The sequence below is a fragment of the Erigeron canadensis genome, chromosome 1 (assembly GCF_010389155.1).
Source record: "Erigeron canadensis isolate Cc75 chromosome 1, C_canadensis_v1, whole genome shotgun sequence".
Taxonomy (NCBI): Eukaryota; Viridiplantae; Streptophyta; class Magnoliopsida; order Asterales; family Asteraceae; genus Erigeron; species Erigeron canadensis.
In genome coordinates, this window is record NC_057761.1 from 56491437 (window position 1) to 56513101 (window position 21665).

Here is a 21665-nt window from a genome sequence, read left to right on the forward strand (position 1 = left end):
ATATGGATAAATTGACTATACCCAATACAAATGGTATAGAAAATGCTCTAGTATTCTCCACGTATTTTCACACAGTATGTTATCTATAATTACATGACTTGTTTCTTAATTTTGACAGCTAAATTTGATCAATTGGAACTCCAAAAAAAACACATTTAAACTCAATAAATTAGTAGTGGACAGTCTTTTCGTTAAGACGTATATTTAACTGGATTAAATTCTAAGACAACATTGACTAATTTTTCATTAGCATTTTAAGAAAATATTAATATCACTCAAAATAATTACAATAATAATTTTACTCCAGATGGACAGGAAAAAAAGATTTTTACCACCGGATAATACATATGTCCCAAAATATGCGTGTTTTCACACTTGTATATGTTGTGTATAAGTACAAGACTTGTTTTTAATTCTTGCCAGCTAAATTTGATCATTTTGAACACTACAAAAAATACATTTAAACCCGATAAATTAGTAGGGAACAGTCTCTTCGTTAAGACATATATACTTAACCGAATGAAATTCTAAGACAGCATGACGATGGAGTGAGGATAGTAAATTATTAGATTGCCAGCCTATAAAATGCAATGTTCGATACGATACAAATAAAGCGAATATCTATTATGTAGAGTAGGAGTGGTTCATTATTAATAATAGAAAGTTAGGTGGTCAAGACAGCCTGTAACATAATGCATTTGAATTTGATTAATGCCAATTTGGCATCAATATATGTCAGCCCTCTCAATTTTCTGTTCCTTATTCTTTTCATCACGCATAAGAGGATATAATACCATCGCATACCTATATTGAAATAAAAAGAAAAAATAAAAAGAGAGAGAAAAAAGTGATAATCTTCGAATATTATTTCACTTGCATATTTTACTGAAAAACCTTCCTTTAATTTTTCTCTCCTTTTTTTTTTCTTTCTTTTATCACATATATACATGTATATCTACACCTAATTATTGTTTGTGAAAGAAGAGTTATTGAAGATATATCGATCATTTATCAATAATGTTTATACAAAATTAACTATCGAAGTGTAAACACGTTCAACGTACGTACCCTTCATTAGCTTGTTTTCAAGTCAAAACTGGAACGGGCCTATACAAAAAATTGTAAACATAAATAATTAAAGGGGATTGTTAAATACAACATTTAGAGCTGTGTTTAAGGTGCATAAATTGTATGTACATTTACCATGAAAATCAGGGAGCGGGCTTTTAATATGAAAGGTACAAGTTTTTTATACACGTTAAATACAATCCTACATTTCCCATAATTAAATAACTTTCACATAAGGGAGAATCACGTTGATATTGAATTGACTTATAATTCTATACATGGTAACCTGCTATAACGTTCAATTATATAACGTCCCAAAAAGCAAAAAGTTAACGACTATATAATTTATATGATCAGTTTTTATAGGACTAGACAGATGTCCGCACAATGCGGTGGCGATGGTGGTAGAGACGATAGTGTGGGTGGCGGCAATGGCGGCTGCGGTGGTGGTGTGGTGGTGAATGTATATTAATTGATTTAAAAAAGGTTAATATGGTTATTTAGAGGTTTGTATCTATGTTGTAAGTTTTATTAAATGTATTATAGGTAAATAGGTGAATATATTTAAATTAGTAAATTAAGAGGAGGGGTAACATGGTCATCTCAAAGTCTTAATTGTTTAAAAGGAAAAAGATAGTTTGCTTTATATAGATATAGAAGTATAGATATAGATATAGATATAGATAGTTGATGACAAAAGTTTCTACATTTCGTGTTTCTTTAAGAAAATGATATATCTACCTAAAAAAAATAGTTTAATTATTTTCTTAATAGCTCGACTATGACATGTGTATAAATCAATGAATAAAATTGGGAAACAAAATAAATGAATAACACTAGTCATGATTTAAGGTTATTAAAACTTAAAAGAATTATTAAGCTATTTTTTATAAAGAAAATGATATATATGAGATTAGTGTTGTTCAATTATATACATCTTTTAATATTTTACCAATTAAACAAAAATATAATTTAAATTTACTAGTATGTTCGATTATTTATAGGGTTTGGTAGACTTTTGATATGATAATGCAAAAAAATAAATAAAATTTTATGCACATTAAACGAAGCGGGCTTCATTTAACATCATCCTTATTTATATTATCCCGAACCCACCCACCCACCCCAACCAAAAAAGAAAAAGAAAATAAAAAAAATATTACGCGGTTTTTTTGCCAAAGTAAAAGGAAAGAAAGAAAGGACAGAATGGAATCTCAAGTTGGGCCAAACCTAGTCATCTTTAGCCCAAAGATAATAATATCAAGTTAGGCCAAACCTAGTCATCTTTAGCCCAAAGATAATCATTCGACCGGGCAAAGTCTAGTCTAGTTTAAAAGGACAACTTTAACTTAAAAAGTTATTATTATCAATTTAATTCTGAAAAATATTATTAGCAGTTTACCCACCTTATGCAACGAAACGAATTATCTATCATCAAATTCTTTATCTTTATATGGCAATGCGGCATTGTTAGTGACAACGACTGATAATGGAGGTGACGAGTGATGTAGATAATTGATGTAAATATTTCAAAAGTTTATATATAAATGGTATAATTAGGTAAGATAAACATATTACTTATTTCATATATTCAAAAAATGTAATTAACTTTTCAACATTATGTCTACATTTTTTATTTTTTACATAGTAATATAGAAATATATTAATATACACATCCGACTATGATTTTTCTAGACGTTTTAAAATATCTAACCACTAGAAATAAATGAAAATAGTTTATTGAATTACCGTAAGAACATCATGAACATCAACTTACACCGCATTTGTAAATTATTACAAGCTAATGTCTTTTTCATACATAATAAAGAAAATTAACTAATGATATATGTTTCATTCCAATGGACAGAAATAAACACAAAATTAAGAATAAGGATTTACGAGTAATTAGTTAGGTCTAAAGCAACTAAGGAAAGGAAGAAACTTTGGACCTCTGATGAAAGTGAAATAACGTCTCTAGTGACCCGCATAAGACCTAACACGGACATAAAAGTCCAAACTTTTTTTGTTTCTTTATATATTTAGCAAGACCAATATTTCTTGTTTTCAAATTCCGTATTATTTTTTATAGTGTAAAAACGTTTTTTACACTCAAAGTTTGGATCTTAGAAAATACGAGGTTTAAATTGTAGCATATGTCTACGTTCCAACATAGTAGGAGATGTTTTTTTTCGTTTTAGATTACAAATGAACCACTCCGTGTCTTATAGTGATACAATAATAAATTAATATGTGAAAAACATCAAAAACATTAAAATTAGGATACCAAGCAATCATCAATCATTAATATAATTCAAGTCTCGAAAGATTCATACACACATATAGTGAAAATTGAACAATGCTTTCATTTTAGTTAGTCTAGTATATCACAGGTAAAATTTTCAGAAAAAGAAATTATATCCTCACATTATATTGTCCAAGTAAACTTTATATATTTTCCCTAAATATGCTGAATGCATTATGTGATGAATTGAGTTTGAAATAAACTTAATTTGTGGTTTCATGTACCGATAATTAGAAATTAAATGGTGCGTTGATTGAGAGAAGGATGGAAAATTGAAATACCCCATTAGTTACTTTTGACCAAAAGTCAACTAATACTTTCTTGTAAAATGACGGGGCATGTGTTGACTAAAAAGGAATGAATTCACGATACACCTTTTGGCAGGGAAATTCTATTTTTTATTTTCCCAGAACAAAGACTTTTTGTTACAAAAAAACTAAAAATAAACACTCTTGTGGTATAGTCAGATCTTGCGGTATATGTTCATGCACTTAAAATTTGCCATCGACGATTTCCTTTCGATCATAACGTTTGACTTTTTTTGTTTGACCAACTTCTTTTTTAGCTTCCAGTTACATGACGCGATCATTTTCCTAGTTTTAGTGGCAAAAACCCGAAAAAACCCAAAACTGTCCACATTTTAGCTTAAAGAAAAATGTTAAACAAAACTTTTAAGACTTCACTTAATGTGTATAATTTTTTTTTTTATATTTCCATATTAAAAGTCCACTCTGAATTTTATGATAAATATCAACTAATGTTTGCACTTTAACGAAAGCCCTCAGCGCTTCGTTTAACAAAACACTTAGTTTAAATCCCATGTTATATATTAGGCAGCTTGTGAACTTACATATTGTGGATTCAAGTTATTGGTAAACGATCAATAAATACTTGTAAAATTTTTATAGATTTTTTTAGTTGTATTTCACTATTTCTAAAAAAAGATTATTGATTGTAGGGTGGGTCTTCAAGGCTTATTTGCAAAGAGGACACAATGCTTTAAAGTTTTTACATTTTAGAAACCAACTTTATTTCCCTATTGAAATTGAAATTCAATAGTCAATTCTTCTTTAATGCAGCTAACATATATTCATGTTAAACTTAAAAACATGTAATGTGGTATGGATATATTAGTATCATACGAACTGTTCGAAGACCTCAAATTGAAAATCTTAACTACGTCTCCGTGTTACCGTGTAAAAATAGTGAAACTTAATCGCATTTTTAGCTATCTATATATTTGTATTTATATATAAAATATAAACTAGGTTTTTTACTCGCACGATGTGCGGTTACTTAAACTAATTATTTAACAAAGTTTTAATTAATATTCTTTATTTTGTAGATATAAAAATAAAGATAAAACAATGTTATGTAATACAGAGTAATATTTAATCACATACATAAAATTATCAATAATAATACTTTTCGTAATAAATAGTTGTAATATTATTAATATTTAATATTGAATTGTAAAATTGTAATTGTGATCGATTATATATACATAAAATTTGCTAATTTTGATATCTTTTCTATTTTGAATTTTCTAATAAAGATAAAACAATGTTATGTAATACGGAGTAATATTTAATCACATACATAAAATTATCAATAATAATACTTTTCGTAATAAATAGTTGTAATATTATTAATATTTAATATTGAATTGTAATAATGATCGATTATATATACATAAGATTTGCTAATTTTGATATCTTTTCTATTTTGAATTTTCTATAATTTATGAATTACGTAGGATAAATTTTATGATATTTTTAACATAGCTTTAAATTTGAAGAGTGGTTAACTAATGAAACTTGAACACAAAAAAATATTTAATTTATTTTAAGTTTGCCATAAAATAAATTTACGCGAGGTTTAGAAAGTTAATTTGTCTAATATTGAAAACCTATTTTCTAAAGATCATGTTATATCTTTTCCTAAAAACAATTGCCTTGAAGTATACGATTTTTTGGTATAATTTAATCTTGTAATATATAGTTTATACTTGATTGTCAAAAAACTATGAAGATGTCATATAGGATAAATTCTACGTGGCAAATTTCTAGCATGCCTTTGGATTTGAAGAGTGTTTTAGAATGCTCGATTAACTACTCTTTTAATATATATATATATATATATATATATATATATATAGATAGATAGATAGATAGATATTTATGATCAAATTTAAGGGTCAAATACTCAAAATTAAACATTGAACATTTAAATTGAGACGGAATTGAAAGAGTATGTGTTACGATCAAAAGCAATAACACATTAAAGTTAATTTGGTTCGCATAATATTTTTAAAGGAATTAAATTCTTTTCAAAGATGACTTGAGTTGGGAACTCAGATTTTCAAAAACCTAATTTTTGACAAACTTAAAACTATCGATTTTGTTAATATTTTTGTTTAATTGGTTTGACAAGGTTCTATTAAAAATACTCCATTTTTAAAAAAATAAAAACTTTTTTTTGCAATTGTCATATCAGAATTACACGCGGTCAAATACAGAGTTTTTGTTTGACATACGAATTAGTAATATGAGAGTATTCCGGATGGGAGGCTTTTTCCTCGTCACTTACCTCATTAGTTGATATCACGTCAACACTTATATACTGACATTCAACCGACGCACCATTGTCAATACTCAATAGACCCTCTTCACTAGCTTCAAACTTTTTTTATATCGACACACTTAAATAATAAAAGAACTATCAGACAGAAGATTGACCACTTTCTCTCATCACTAACTCATCTGTTAACTGATAAAATCGCAACTGACAAATCAATACTAATTGCAATTGTTGCCAATGATGATCAACCCAACCAGTAGGGGTGACAAAGCTTGAGATTTTTCTCTTTGGATATTTTTAACGGCTTATAGTTAACATCTTATTGTCTAAAGTACGTGCAAGGAATTCACCATTATATGATGAGATTTTTCAGACATGACTGAATGTTAAAAAAAAGAAGTAACAATGGTTGAGAGACATACCATGAAGGCACCAATGAATCAACCAAAGTCAACCCACTGTACCACTAAGAGATAGAAAACCATATATTTAGTCGTAGTAACATTTTTTACACTTAGGGTAGTATTCTGTTAACCGATAAAATCACAACCAATAATACTAATAGCAATGGTTGCCAATGATGGTTAGTGCAACTAGTCAGAGGCACTCCCGGTTTTAATTTACTCAAGGTCTTGAGTTTCATCTTAGGGGTGACAAACCTTGACGTTTTTCTCTCCAAATACTTGAAACGGCTCATGATCAACATCTTGTTGTCTTGAGTACGTACAAAGCTTCACTATTATACAGTGAGATTGTCTGATGTCATATCCTAACTGATGGGATTTTATGATGTTGTATCTTGACTGAATATTCGGAAAAAAAACAATGGTGGAGAGACATATACCATGACGGCACTAATGAATCAACCAAGTCAACCCATTGTATCACTAAGAGAAAGAAAATCATAAGTATATAGTCGTAGTAACATTTTTTACACGTTTAGGGTAGTATTTTGTCAATCAACCATTTTCTCCAATCAACCACCTCCACTTAATTAGGTCTTTTTCTGGAACACAAATACGCACCTTTAAAAGGGCATATATAGAGACAGAAAGGCAGGCAAAAGGGCTTAACCAAACCACACCTTTCATCCATTATTATTAAGTGAAATCAACCATTTCACACCCATTTTTTCTCCCCTTTGTATTATTCACATTCATGGCCATAAAACATCACTATGTGCTTTGAAGCTCAACCTTTCTTTGAATGGCTCAAGCCATCTTCTTCTTCTTCTTCTTGTTCATCGTCATCGTCGTCATATGATGATACCATGAGATTCTCTAATCAACAAGATTTCACCCAACACGAAACAATCGAATGCCTACCCTTACTTAGTCGACTACTCGACCATGGCGACAAAGAGAGGCCGGTTTTAAAGATCAAAGAAGAAGATAATCATATACCATCTAAAGTGACAGTAGCACTTCGCATCGGTTTACCTAGTAGTTATGATGGAGATTCACCGGTGATCACTGATGCTAACATCAAGTTGTTTGAGCATGATCAGTTGTTGAAGGAAGAAGAAGATGATCGAAATAAGGAAACAGAAAATCATATGAAAGTGATGAAGTTTAATAACGGGCGGTACATTAATAACATTAATAATGATCATGATCATCATCAGGAGCAAACAAGGTTTTGGATACCAACGCCAACTCAAATCCTTGTTGGGCCTATGCAGTTTGTCTGTTCTCTATGCAACAAGACCTTTAATCGATACAATAACATGCAGGTAATTAATTTGTTATATATCCCTTAATTAGTTAAGTGTTGCCCTAAAATTGTATTTACATTATGTTTGGTAGATCGATACCAATTCAACATGCCATCATTCATGCATCATGGAAATTATTATGATTATAGATTAAGCTAGCTAATTGTGTACATAAATTAAAATCAATTTCTAGAAACTAAAGAGGCCGGGTAAAAACTGTAGCACTTTAATGAAATATTCATGACAACTTTATTGTAGTGGAAGACTAGCTGATTGACTAAATGCATGTACGTTGAAATGTTGCTTCATCTTTTACTAGTAGTAGTTAATAATATATATTACTATGACTATGATGATGATCGATCTCTCGCCATCATTGGGATGATATATTAAAGTTTCCCTATTAATTTCTTCGTTGAATTTCATACACGCACGTACATTTAACTTGTATCCCTTTAATTTTTTTCATGAATAAATGCTAGCTTTTAATTTCTTTTTTTCTTTCAAGTGTTTGTGAATCAATAATAAAGTGGAGTAGCTAGGGTCGTTTGTGAATCAATAATCACACTTTTTATCATCAATCAATAATAAAAAAAAAGGTTGCATTTAATTAACGTTCATACAAAATTTGTATTTTTCATATTAAAAATCAACCCCTTGAATTTTATGCTAACTTTACAACTATTTAATTAATGCATCTAAACTGCAATAGCGTTTAGCAAAACCCATCAATAATATATAACATGACAAGCTAGTTAATTAAGCAGCCATGATCAATTGTTAATAATCACATCTAAACGGTTGTGTGATTGATATGGATGTATTTACGTACAGATGCACATGTGGGGACATGGATCTGAATATAGGAAAGGACCGGAGTCGCTCAAAGGCACACAACCAGCAGCAATGCTAAGGCTACCATGCTACTGTTGTGCTCAAGGGTGCAAAAACAACATCAACCACCCCCGAGCCAAACCCTTGAAGGATTTCCGTACCCTTCAAACACATTACAAGAGAAAGCATGGGGAAAAACCGTTTACATGTAGGAAATATTGTAGGAAAAGTTTTGCAGTCAAGGGAGATTGGAGGACACATGAGAAGAACTGTGGCAAGTTGTGGTATTGCACTTGTGGATCGGATTTTAAGCATAAACGGTCTCTCAAGGACCACATTCGCTCTTTTGGGAATGGTCATTCTCCGCATCCTTGTCTTGATGATCAAGGGTCGTTTATGGATTATGAAGAGAAAGAATGTGTTACTACCGGTTCTGAAGACGAAACCATAATGCATGCATAATTAATTAAACTACTTAAGGCAGGGTTGATGCTATTGGCACTTTGAAGATGAATTGCTAATTAGTTATAGCAAGTACTATCAGAGTTTTAGTAGGATCATCTTTTTTTTTTTGTTTCTAATTATTATTCGATCGAGTATGAAGTTTGTAATAAGGAATTAAGGAGATTTGCGTAAAGCCGGGCCGTGAAGTCTATAAATTTTCATCTCTTGAAAAGTGAGAGGAAAAGGAATGTATACATGGAATGCCTCCCCTCAATCAGAGAAAATTTATCGGCTTCATAGCTAGCAGTGTTGATCTCCCTCCATATGGATCTCTATCTCTTTTTTTGGTGTTTCATTAATTAATTAAGTTGTTTGATTTCATGTTCTTTAATTTTATATATCTTACCTTTTTCAAGCATTGTACGTGTAGCTAGCCGATACTAATGTTTGCTTGTTAGATATATAAATGATCGAGACGTCTATTACTATGAAACAATTAATTAGCTCAATTTTCAGTATTTTACATCTTCAAAGTTCAAACTTAGAATTGAATTCATGGGAATTGATCGAGCCAATTGTGTTGGTTGTGAAGGGAAATAATTTATAAGTCTACGATGCATCTTTTTCGGTGATGCATTTGTATATAGGAATATATAGGAGCTGAGAGGGTGCTAAATTAAACATGGCTATATATATTCCGGTTTAATTGTTTCATAGTTAGCTAATTAGATCTTTGCTTAAAAAACTTTATGATATATCAAAGAGGATCTTAGGATCCTCATCCGATCTTCACAATATTGATCTTGTAAAGACGAAAAGATCCTAGCTAAGATCTTCACAATTTGTTTATATTTATGATGATATATCAAAAGTATTATTAACATCAAAATAAAAAGGTGGTAACATAATGGAAAAAACCATTTCTAAAAATGAATATTAATTATCTGTTACGACCCCGGACTATCCCAAACTGTTGTTCGCATTAGGAACAGTAAGTTAGTAAAACGAATTTGATATATACCTAAGTGAATTGAAAATGAAAAAGATATATATATATATATATATGCATGAATATTATGCGAAAGTTAAAAGAAGACTAAAAAGAAGTCATCACGAGGAATGAAAGTGTCCAATCATGCAAAATCAACATCTATCTCCGATATCAACGGCAGTCTTCCACCTCAAGTTTTAATTTATGTGTTTTCTAGTACACCTTTCTCTTTTACAGTGTGAACAAATTGGGTTAATCTGATAAAAAGTCTATCATGGAGGGTTGAAATGCAAAAAGTGCCCAACCACCCCAACTATTATATCCTCAATTCCTCGATCATTATCATTATTTTATTTTATTATATATAAAATTAAAACCTAATATATTTTTTACTGTCAGTACGCATGTGTTACCAAAGTACGTCTTGTGACAAAACCCAACAAATTTAACCTTGAGAATATACGGGGCATTAAGTTTGAAGGTCACATCACCCGGGGGAGCTACGAAGGGGGCAACAGAGCAACCGCTCCCATAAAATTTTGAAAATATAATGTATTTTTCTTTTCAAATAATTTTTTCCCCTCACATAGGTATATAATTGATGATATGATTAAGTGAAACAATATCCACATATAATCTAGTCTACTTCCTTCAAACTCCTAAACAGGAAATGGTGTGTTTAAATCTTGCTTATTACATTCCCATATTTTTTGCTTTTTCTTTCGCATATTTATTTTTCTTTATACGAAATCTTAGTTGGTTCTCCGAATCAATACATTAATATTAATATTATAGTATATTTAAATAAATCAAAAAATACATGACAATGTAAGTAAATACATCACAAAAAAAAATATACTTTTAGTTTGTTGTTCTCTTTTTAATATTAAGTATTTTTCTTTCTCGGAAGTATTTTTTTTCATAAATGTATTTCTAATAAATATACGATAATAAATTTTCATCATTTTACTTGTTTATTTGTTTCCTTTTTATATATAACTGTGAATTTATACTTTAACATCTCGGTATAATACTTCATGTTCTAGTTTGTTTGTTTTTTTTTTTTTTGCCGTTCAAAAAAATGAAAACTGATACACTTACAATTTTTAGTTTGCCCGCATACAAAAGGTTTTTAACTTGACAGTGTATGGGGGAGGTTAAAATGTAGACAGACCTTACGTCCTTACCTCTACCTAAGTAGAGAGACTGCTTTCATTTTCTACTATAATGGTAGAATAGGCCCTTCAACCTTTACATGGGACGAGGATCGAACCCATGACCTCTGTCTTCAGAGGCCAGGGTGTTTACCACTGATCCAAACCATATTACTTTTAAACGGTCAAATAATGGACATACATGTATTGGTGACACAAGTTCTTCGGTGTATTTGGATTTTGGACACTTTTAGTGATAAGGCTACACTGAGTGAGGGTTTCTTGGAACCCCTATTTTTGCTAGAATTGTGACACGTGTAGTTCCTTTGATGGGGGGGGGGGGGGGTTGTCCTCAGAGTGAGGGGTTCCCCATAACCCCTAAATATATAAATAAATAAATAAAACAAAAAGAACCAATGGGGAGATGAAGAAGCAAGTGGGGTAAAAAGAAACGAAGAAGCAAGTTGGCGTCCAAATTTGAACGAGGATGAACTGTTTTTTGCAAGGAACGCCCCTTGGGGCCATGTAGCAGACATTCCCCAGGCGTTCAGGGGGGTTCCCGGCGCTTTTTGGACGTGCTAAGAGAGAGGGACACTTCACTCCTGATGGCTTAAGTTGGTGCACTAAAAATATATAGTATGCAATACATTAGATTTCGATAACATGTAAAGAGAGTTCCCCGTTCTTAAAGGATACATATCGTATATTTGATTTAAAATTCCGATTTTTAACTTTAAAATTATAAATACAGATTTATGTTTCTTTCTTATAACTAAGAAACAAGTAAATAAAGTTAAAAGAGAAAAAAACATAAATCCGTACATTTATACTTTATGAGTAAAAGTTTTGTTTCACCAAGTCAAATTTCATTAGTATTTTAGTTTAATGGAAATTATATTTTACATCGGTTAGGAGATACAAAGTAACCACTTTATAAACTAGTGTGTGCTTGGCCGTTTGGGACCAAAATAACAGGTACGAAGGGGGCGTCATGTGGTGGCGGTCTATGCTTATACTGGTTTCTTACATATTAATGGATACATCATATTACTTACTACATTAGTTTGTCAACGAATCTCTAATCGATGGCCTAAAAAATCATGTTTATCCAACTTGTTTGGAGGCAATTGAAATTGCCCGGTAACCAAATTTTGGGAATACACAAAAAGCACATATGAAATCAAAAAACTCTCTTGCTACCATAGTCGAATTGTGTAACCCACACCATAAAAGGACGAATTATTGTAAGGATTCGTATTTATCCAGTTAATTTGATTTACAAGTTTTATGACAAAATTAAATGTTTTTTATATCCAAACTAACCCGTTATTTTGATTTATCTATTAAATTTTTTTAGACGTATGTTAAATAAACCCGTAGAAAAATATGGCCACAACTAGTACCCTCGTTTAAATTATGCAGCTAAATTTTCTTTCTTTATAATGGAAATGGTTAATGATTAATCCTCTTAAGTTATTAGCCTACAACTCGTCCTAATTAATAGGATTGTGACATGTGAAGATTCAGGGGTGAGATTAGGAAAAAGAATTAGTGGATTACATGTGTTAACAAGTGAATATATTACGAGGATATTTAGGAGGATTGGTTAGGAGGACTTATCATTTTCCGAAATGGAAATAACTACTTTTATAGTCAAAACGTCTAAATATATTTAAAAATAATGATACACTAGCACGATACCCGCATAATGCGACGATAGTTATGGCGATGACGGTGTGGTGACAGGGGCGGCTATAGGTGGTGTAGATAATTGATGTAAAAGTAATTTATATAAAAGGTTAATGAAGATATTTTAAAAAATAGATTACTAATTGTGTAACTTAATCATTAAAATGTATTTTTTACTAACTTGTTTTACAAACATATGTGTAGGACTAGAAAAAGGAGAGAGAATGAAAAAAAAAGGTATAAATAATTTGATTGGTGTTTATGCATGAAATACATGTTTGTAAATTTAGTATAGTTTTGTTTATCAATGTAGTATATTGCTCCTATTTTTTTTTTTAATATACTCATAGTATAGAATAATAATAATATAAAAAATAAAATAAATAGATAATAACAATAATGTGAACATAATTGTTGCAATAAATAAATAAATACTAGATAATAACAATAACGTGGACATAATTGTTGCAGTATATGAATCTCCATTAATAACTATGGAACCATCTACAAGTAGATTATATATAGTGTTATACTTTTGGAAGGCTAGCTACTTGATTATCAATTGTGGATTTGAACGAATATTTTGGCTACAAACGGAGCAAGTTACCGTTACCGTTACCGTTTACATATACATCTATATTTATATTTATCTATATAGGATAACACTCCAGTGAGAACAGTCTTAAGATAAGAACGGTGAGAACACTTAAAAAACATCATTTTGAAGCATTAAAAGTCCATAAAACTAACATAGTGCATAATTAATTATCATTATTTAAGTGTTTAACAACACATTGATCCGTCAAAATCGAAAAAATCACGTTTTTTGGTGGATGCATCCTTTTGAAGAATATGCATCCAAGATGGATGCACAAAACAAAAAACATGATTTTCTTGATTTTGACAGGTCAATGTGTTGTTATACACTTAAATAATGATAATTAGTTAAGCACTATGTTAGTTTTATGGACTTTAAATGCATCAAAATGATATTTTTTTAAGTGTCCGTTCTTATTTTAAAATTGTTCTTATTTTATTGTCCCCCTATATATATATACAAGAGCAAGTACCCGCGCGTTGCGGCGGTAAAATGATGAGGGTGATAGGTCATAAAGTATGATAGGTCATAGGAGGTTATATGTCATAAAATGTCATAGCCAAATGCCTTATTCGTATGGGCTCCACCATCGGATTTAAAAATTCGTCAAAAGTATATCGAATGACATCTCTATAGAAAGAGCATGAAATTTTAAGAACACCCATATAATTTTTATAACTTATTGATGTACGGTTTTTGAGATAAAAGATTTTGAAAGAATTAGAGGAAGAAAATGATTTATGGAGGAGAGAAAAAGTTGTATGCATTAAAGTATGGTACATCATACATTAATATGTGTATATTGTTAAAATTGAATGTTGAAAGTTGAAAGTTAATTTGCTTTATCATATATTATATATATATATATATTAAAACAGTAAAAATTCAAACAATTTCAAAGCCTAAAAAACTCAAACCTATTTTATAATATTGCCACATCAGATTTTATCCTAAATCCTATGTGGCATCATCATGCTTTTTTCCACAATATATTATCTTATATCTATACATAATTTAGTTATTAAAAGAAATAAAAAATAAATGTAATATATAAAGTATAGAAATAGAAAAGGAACAGAGGGGAAACAAATCTTTGGATAGAAAACGAAAAAAAATTAATAGACAATTTTATTTTTTATGCCTCTAATAATAATAATTACCTTTTTTAAACAAAAAGGCGTACAAGAAAAAAATAACATTAATTGCATCCATTAAATTTGTTTGGTAAATACATTTTAAAAAAGTAATATCTCATATATTATCAAATCCTATCATTATGTATTTTTTATACTCTATAAAATAAAATTAAATATGTATTTTTATATTGAATTTTTGTAGTGATTTTGAAAAAGATTTTTCATTTTTTTGGTTTTTTTTTCCGAAAATGCTAAACAAAGCCGTTAGAGGTTTACTTAACATGCATAAAAAGGTTGTACGTTTCCATATCAAAAGCTCATCCCTTGATTTTTATAGTAAGTATACAACTATTTAATGCACCTTAAAGCCTTATGGTTTTGTTTAACAAAACCCTTTATTTTTTGGTTTTGAACTTTTGGTGATGAAATGTGAATTGCTCTTTTTTATTATGAAAAATGAATTACTATCTTTATGTGAATTGGTTTCGAATAATTCTTATTAATATAGTTTTTTTCATTGATGTTTGGTTCATTAAGGTTACGAGTTATATAATTTTGTTTCTTTCACAAGTAGTAATTGTTTTAATTAAGATATGGATTGTAATTACAGTTAATCCTAATCAAATACGATGCTCAAAATATCGTCAACTTTCCTCAAACTAATCCTCACGATCCAAGTGATAAAGCAACACTATTAGGTTTCTAATTAAATATGTTCAATTAAGTTTATTAAATGGATCAATGTTTTTATTAAAAGTGTTAGAAAAATCGATTCAACATCCGCGGTAATCCTATCCTATCCTAGTCTATATACATAATAAAACAATAGTTATCCTGACTTTTTAAAGCCATCCACCTCAAATTAAAATTATCTATAAACATGCCACATAGGATTTATCCTACGTGACACCTCCATATTTTTTTCACACTAATAGATTTTCATTAAATAATATAATATAATTATACATATATTTTAAATATGGCATATAAAAAAGCATATATATATATATAATTTATATTTATATAAATCAAACATATATAAAAAATCACGACTAACATTGCATGCCATTTTTTAACCTTTTTATTTTAACCATAAATACTTCATAATTCATGACTCATAATCCATGATATTTTATTACCTTTTCTTTCATTTTTTTTCATTTTCTATTTACTATATACACTTCATAATCAAACTATATATATTACGTTCAACACGTACACCTCAAATTATATAACCCTTAATAATCTATCTATACATATATTATGTTTCACAGTTTTCTTCATTGTTAGTTTATCATAATCATGAAGTATTTTTCAATTGGTTTTTAATTTATAAAGTTATTCTTAATATTCTATCTATACATATATTATGTTTCACAGTTTTCTTCGTTGTTAATTTATCATAATCATGAAGTATTTTTCAATTGGTTTTTAATTTATAAAGTTATTCTTCTATCGTATACCAATATATATATATATATAATATATATATATATATTAAAACAGTAAAAATCCTAGCCTTTTAAACATTTCTTTCAATCTAAAGCTAGCTAAAAACATTGCCACATAGGATTGTATCCTACGTGGCATCTCCATACTTTTTTTATAATATTTATCTTATAACCTCTATTTAATGTAATTTATTTTATTAAATATAACATAAAATATTAAATCAAAACTATATACACAAAATTAAAAAAAAATCAAAACCCATATTAAGATATAAGAAGATGTCCAATACATCTATTAATTTGACAATGATATTTGACATAAATAATATTATTTATTAAAATATATACAACTTTGTAGACTATATCAAATTTTAAAATTTATTTAAAAATATTATTAGGTTATACACGACCAAACAATTTTATTGTTTCGCCTTCGTTCTCTTGGCCGAAACCTTAACCAAAATTGGTTATTCTAGCCACAAAAAAATATTTAGTTTATAATGATAATAGTAGTTATTTTGAGTTTTACGAATGAATTTTTTGATTGTTGGAGATAAAATACTTTATTTTCTAATTGTGTTTAGGATTATTTTTTCCCATCACTACATAAGGTATTTTCTCCATCTTTTCAGCATAACTGAAAGCAAAAACTATAATGATTTTCTCTTATTTATCTTATTATTTTTTTACTTATTCGTATTGTATTTATGTGTATTTTATATGACTAAATTTTTGTCATGTTTAGTTTTTTTACTTTGTATATATTATTTCGTTTGATGAATATATAGATATCATGCTACATTATCGATTTACGTTTGATTTGTTAATGATATCAAAATATCTTATGTTAAATGTTGGTAATCACTATAGTAGGTTTAGTGACTGTAATATCGACATGTCAGAAAAGACAAAAGATGACCAGAGTAATCCGAGAATTAACCATTAACTATAATATAATCAATTTCAACAAATAAGCCTATAGAATAGCTATTTATTAATGCATAAAATAACTTTTTTAACTAGCCGCACATCGCGCGGGGTAAAATATCTAGTACTATATATTATACGTACCAGAAGATGCTGAGTGGAAAACGAAGACACGTATACATGAATAAGCACGTGTCAAGTTAGGGAAGAGACATAGAACGCCAACGTGTCAACACCTCATCTTCTCCACCTCCCCAAAGATAATAAAAAAAGAAATCTAACCTCTTCCATTCTTGGTTCCAGACCTTACCTTCCCTGATATAATCAACCCCGCTACAGACATACATCATTTTAGTACAACACCAGTTTGTTTTAATACGAATTATAGTTTAAGTTAAAAGAGTTAATTTAAACAAACATGAAGGTTCATGAAACAAGATCACATGATCATCATCCACCGGGCGATGATGATGAAAAAATTATCATGACACGGAAACAAAAGGCTGAAAAACAAGAGCAGCAACACTCAAACAAGAAACAGAAATCTGAAGAAAAACATAACGGCAATGCAAACAACAATAAATCTTTGCATGATGTGGTTATAGAGTTTGACAAGTTTTGTAAGACTACTAGCCAGCATCTAACCATTCAACAGATGCGAGAAATACTCGAAGCTAACAACACCGATACTTCGGGTTCTGATGATGATGCTGTCGTGCCTAAATGGTTAGTTTTTTTCATAAAAGATACATTTAGACATACATTCATTATTCACATGCATCTAGTTGTTTTTTTTTTTTAATTAAAAAATTAGCTTCTTAGATATACATTCATTATTCACATGCCTAGTTGTTTTTTTTTTTAATTAAAAAATCAGCTTCTTAGGAATTTTATCTATGTGGTTGGTTCATGAGTTCACCCCAAATCGGTGGTGGTGTAACTAAAAAAATAAGCCTCTTGAATACGAAAATAATGATCATGACTTCATGAGTATAAGAAAACTCGTATATATTACAGAGATTGGTATAAGCATAAAATTTTATTATATGTTTAAAAATTGTATAACTTACAAGTGTAAAAAGTTGAACTGTTTTTTTTTAAAAAGAGGTTCTGTATGTATAGCTAGGAAGAATTGAATTATATATGTTGCTCTAGTTGATTAATACAGTAGTTACTCTGATTATGTTGCTTTAGTTGATTAAAGCAGTAATTTCTCTGATCAAGATATGATAATATAGCGTAAGTTGGGATTGGATGAAAGTTTGTTTTTTTTTAACCAGATTAGATTTAATTTGTATTGTGTGTATATATGTACTGCAGCCAAGATATGATGTTTTACGGGGCGCTAAGAGACTGTCCTGTTTGTGGGGGGAAGGTGGAGTATGATGGAATAAGTTATAGCTGCAAAGGATCTTACAGTGACTGGTCTACTTGCACCTACAGCACCAGAGACCATCCTCGATCGGACGAGCCTCTCAATTTCCCTGATTTCGTCCACAAATCCGCCATTTCTGATGTAATCTTCATCTCTTTTTCAAATTGATGTACATATATTTGTGTTCCAAAAAAACTGGCCCAACCCCAACCATAGTTGTATTATATATGCTTGTGGTGTACTGGTGTCACTTCAGTATGCCCAGCTGGCAGTTGCTTATATAAATTTGGGCTAGTTATCTGAACTTATGTTGTGGCTATAAGCTGAATTAATAACAGACTAATAAGCAGTTTTGTGGTTTCTAGTTCTGCATCTAATTTAGTGTGTACAAATATGTAGTTGTTGCTAAAACATCAAGATCCTAAGGGGAGACCAAAGAGGGAGTTAAAGCCTACAGACAAGCCCTTTGCAGGAATGTTGATATCACTATCTGGTCGGCTCTCACGCACTCATGTAATGCCTTTCCTCCCCAAGTCATCTAATGCATATCTTTTGGCAACTCTTTAAATTTCATATTTTGTTTTACTGTTTATAATGATCTTCTCAGGAATATTTAAAGTCCCAAATTGAAAAGCACGGCGGAAAAGTAGCTAATCATGTTGTCGGTACTGACCATGTGAATATAACTGGAAATTATGTCTCTGTATTATAGATCAACAATTTATCTACTTATCTATATTTGTTTGTTTTGCATCAGGGGTTAGCTGTTTAGTTGTGTCTCCATCTGAGCGAGATCAAGGAGGCTCATCGAAAGTTACAGAAGCATTGTTAGTAGTTCTTTCTGTTCCCATTAAATTCTTGTAGGTGTTGGCTATGTTTTCTGAGTGTCTATATACTTATTTGTAACTGGAATTCACTAAATTTGAACAGAGAACGTGGCATACCTGTGGTACGTGAAGCTTGGTTAGATGACAGTATTGAAAAGCAGGAACCACAACCACTGGATGCTTATGATGTTGTCAGTGATCTTACTGTTGATGGCAAAGGAATTCCATGGGATATGCAAGATCCAAGTCAAGAGGCCCTTGAATCTTTGAATGCTGAAGTAAGCCAAAGACATCCCTGCTCACAGTTTTCCGTATAACTTGGCCCTCTTCTTTAGTGAAAATGGCTTGTGCAGGTCAAAATGTATGGTAAAAGAGGGGTACATAAGGATAGCAAGCTAGACAAAGAAGGCGGTGTCATCTTTGAAAAGGATGGGATCTTGTACAACTGTGCGTTCTCTGTTAGTGATAGGGGCAGGAAAGTGAATGAGTTCTGCATTATGCAACTTATTATGGTGCCAGAGAACCGGTTGCATTTGTACTACAAAAAGGGCAAGGTTGGTGCTGATCCGAGAGCAGAAGAAAAAGTTGAAGAGTGGGACAACGTGGACAAGGCGATTGAGGAGTTCGCTAGACTGTTCGAGGAGCTAACAGGGAATGAATTCGAGCCATGGGAAAGAGAAAAGAAGATACAAAAGAAGCTTCAGAAGTTTTTCCCAATTGACATGGTGGGTTGTTCATTTTAAAAGACGAAATCGCAGAAAATATATGGTTTCTAAATGTGTTTCAATTTATGTAGGATGATGGATATGATGTAAGATATGGTGGCTTGGGTCTTAGGCAGCTAGGTGCAGCTGCAGCTCATTGCAAGCTTGATCCAATGGTAGCTAATTTCATGAAGGTCTTGTGTAGCCAAGAGATTTATAGGTATGCATTGATGGAGTTGGGACTTGATGTACCTGACCTGCCTATGGCAATGCTAACTGATCTTCATATAAAAAGATGTGAGTTCAGAGTTCAAAATGCACATACAAATTTTGATTGAATGTATGTTACAATCATTCCAAAAAGCTGCAATTTTACTAACGTTTGGGACTTCAGGCGAGGAGGTTTTACTAGAATTTGTGGAGAAACTAAAATCCACCAAGGAGAAGGAGCAGAGAGCTCGTGCTATATGGTCAGACTTCAGTCAGAGATGGTTCACGCTATTGCATTCTTCGAGGCCTTTCATCTTTAGAGACTATCAAGATCTTGCAGACCATGTAAGATATTAGTCAGATATAGCCAATTTGAACAGTTTAATCCATTTGAACACTTGTAACTAACATGCAAGATGATCGATGTTCATTGTTAGGGTGCATCTGTACTTGAAACGGTGAGGGACATAAATGTGGCCTCGCGAATTATAGAAGACATGAGTGGTGCAACCATTGATGACCCGTTGTTTGATCGGTACAAGAAGTTGGGGTGCTCCATTTCACCATTGGAGAAGGAATCAGATGACTATGGGATGATTCTTAAATATGTTGAAAAAACTTACGAGCCTGTGAAAGTTGGAGAGATTGTAAGATCGATTTGCAGTATCTTCAGTTCAATTAATTGTCTAAATTTTGATTTCTCTTGATTGGGTTTGTGGTTTCAGAGCTATGGAGTGTCGGTGGAGAACATATTTCAGGTGGAAGTGAGTGCAGGGCCTTCATATGATGAAATTAAAAAGCTGCCAAATAAGGTTCTTCTGTGGTGTGGTAAGACTACTTCACAGAAAAATCATGCTCAGTCATATAAACCTTAGATCCAAAGATCATTCCTTTTAAGAAACTCAATTCCATGTAGGTACACGAAGTTCGAATCTAATGAGACATTTGCATAAAGGATTCTTGCCTGCAGTATGTTCACTGCCGGTTTCAGGATATATGGTATGGAGCATCTATTACTGCACTATGGTCTATGGGTATACTTGTGTGTGATGTGTTGCTAACTTTGTCATCTTACAGTTTGGTAAGGCGATCGTATGCTCTGATGCAGCTGCAGAAGCTGCTCGATATGGCTACACTGCTGTTGATCGGCCAGAGGGGTTTCTAGTTCTAGCTGTAGCTTCTCTGGGGGATAAGATTACAGAATTGACCTCTGCACCTGAGGTTAGAGTCTTCCTAACAGTGGTAAACAAGTGCTCGGGTTTATTAACAAATGGGACTAGTTTTGCAGGATACGAAGTCTCTAGAAGATAAGAAAGCTGGCGTGATGGGGTTAGGAAGGAAAAAAACCGATGAGAAAGATCATTTTGTTTGGAAAGACGATATCAAAGTCCCGTGTGGTAGCTTGGTTGCCTCTGATCATAGAGACAGTCCTCTTGAATACAATGAGTATGCTGTTTATGATCCTAATCAGGTGACTTTTTCAGTTCCCAAAAGAGTTTCTGAGTTTCGGTACTATGTGCAAGCTGAAGCTTATTGTTCTTTGGGTTGTTGCAGGTAATCATCAGGTTTCTGGTTGGAGTGAAATTTGAAGAACAAGATGTGGAGTATGAAGAAGCTGATCCTGCTGGTGCCGATGTGTCCGTGCAGTAAGATGGTTGATA

The 21665-nt window shown here is 31.1% G+C and overlaps 2 protein-coding genes across 2 annotated transcripts; both read left to right on the forward strand.

Annotated features, from left to right (window-relative positions):
• The first annotated feature begins 7037 nt into the window (after positions 1 to 7037).
• Positions 7038 to 9336, forward strand: LOC122585220 (zinc finger protein WIP3-like). The gene is made up of 2 exons (XM_043757334.1): positions 7038 to 7682; positions 8499 to 9336. Exons 1-2 carry the CDS (start codon positions 7128 to 7130, stop codon positions 8958 to 8960), a joined length of 1017 nt encoding a protein of 338 aa, XP_043613269.1. The 5' UTR covers positions 7038 to 7127; the 3' UTR covers positions 8961 to 9336.
• Positions 9337 to 17306: 7970 nt separating this feature from the next.
• LOC122585945 (protein ADP-ribosyltransferase PARP3) lies at positions 17307 to 21654 on the forward strand. The gene is made up of 15 exons (XM_043758060.1): positions 17307 to 17614; positions 18209 to 18404; positions 18663 to 18776; positions 18871 to 18928; positions 19021 to 19090; positions 19194 to 19368; positions 19444 to 19815; positions 19887 to 20091; positions 20189 to 20349; positions 20442 to 20651; positions 20730 to 20832; positions 20921 to 21003; positions 21082 to 21225; positions 21293 to 21475; positions 21559 to 21654. The coding sequence occupies exons 1-15, from the start codon at positions 17307 to 17309 to the stop codon at positions 21652 to 21654; spliced, it is 2478 nt and encodes an 825-aa protein (XP_043613995.1).
• Positions 21655 to 21665: the final 11 nt, after the last annotated feature.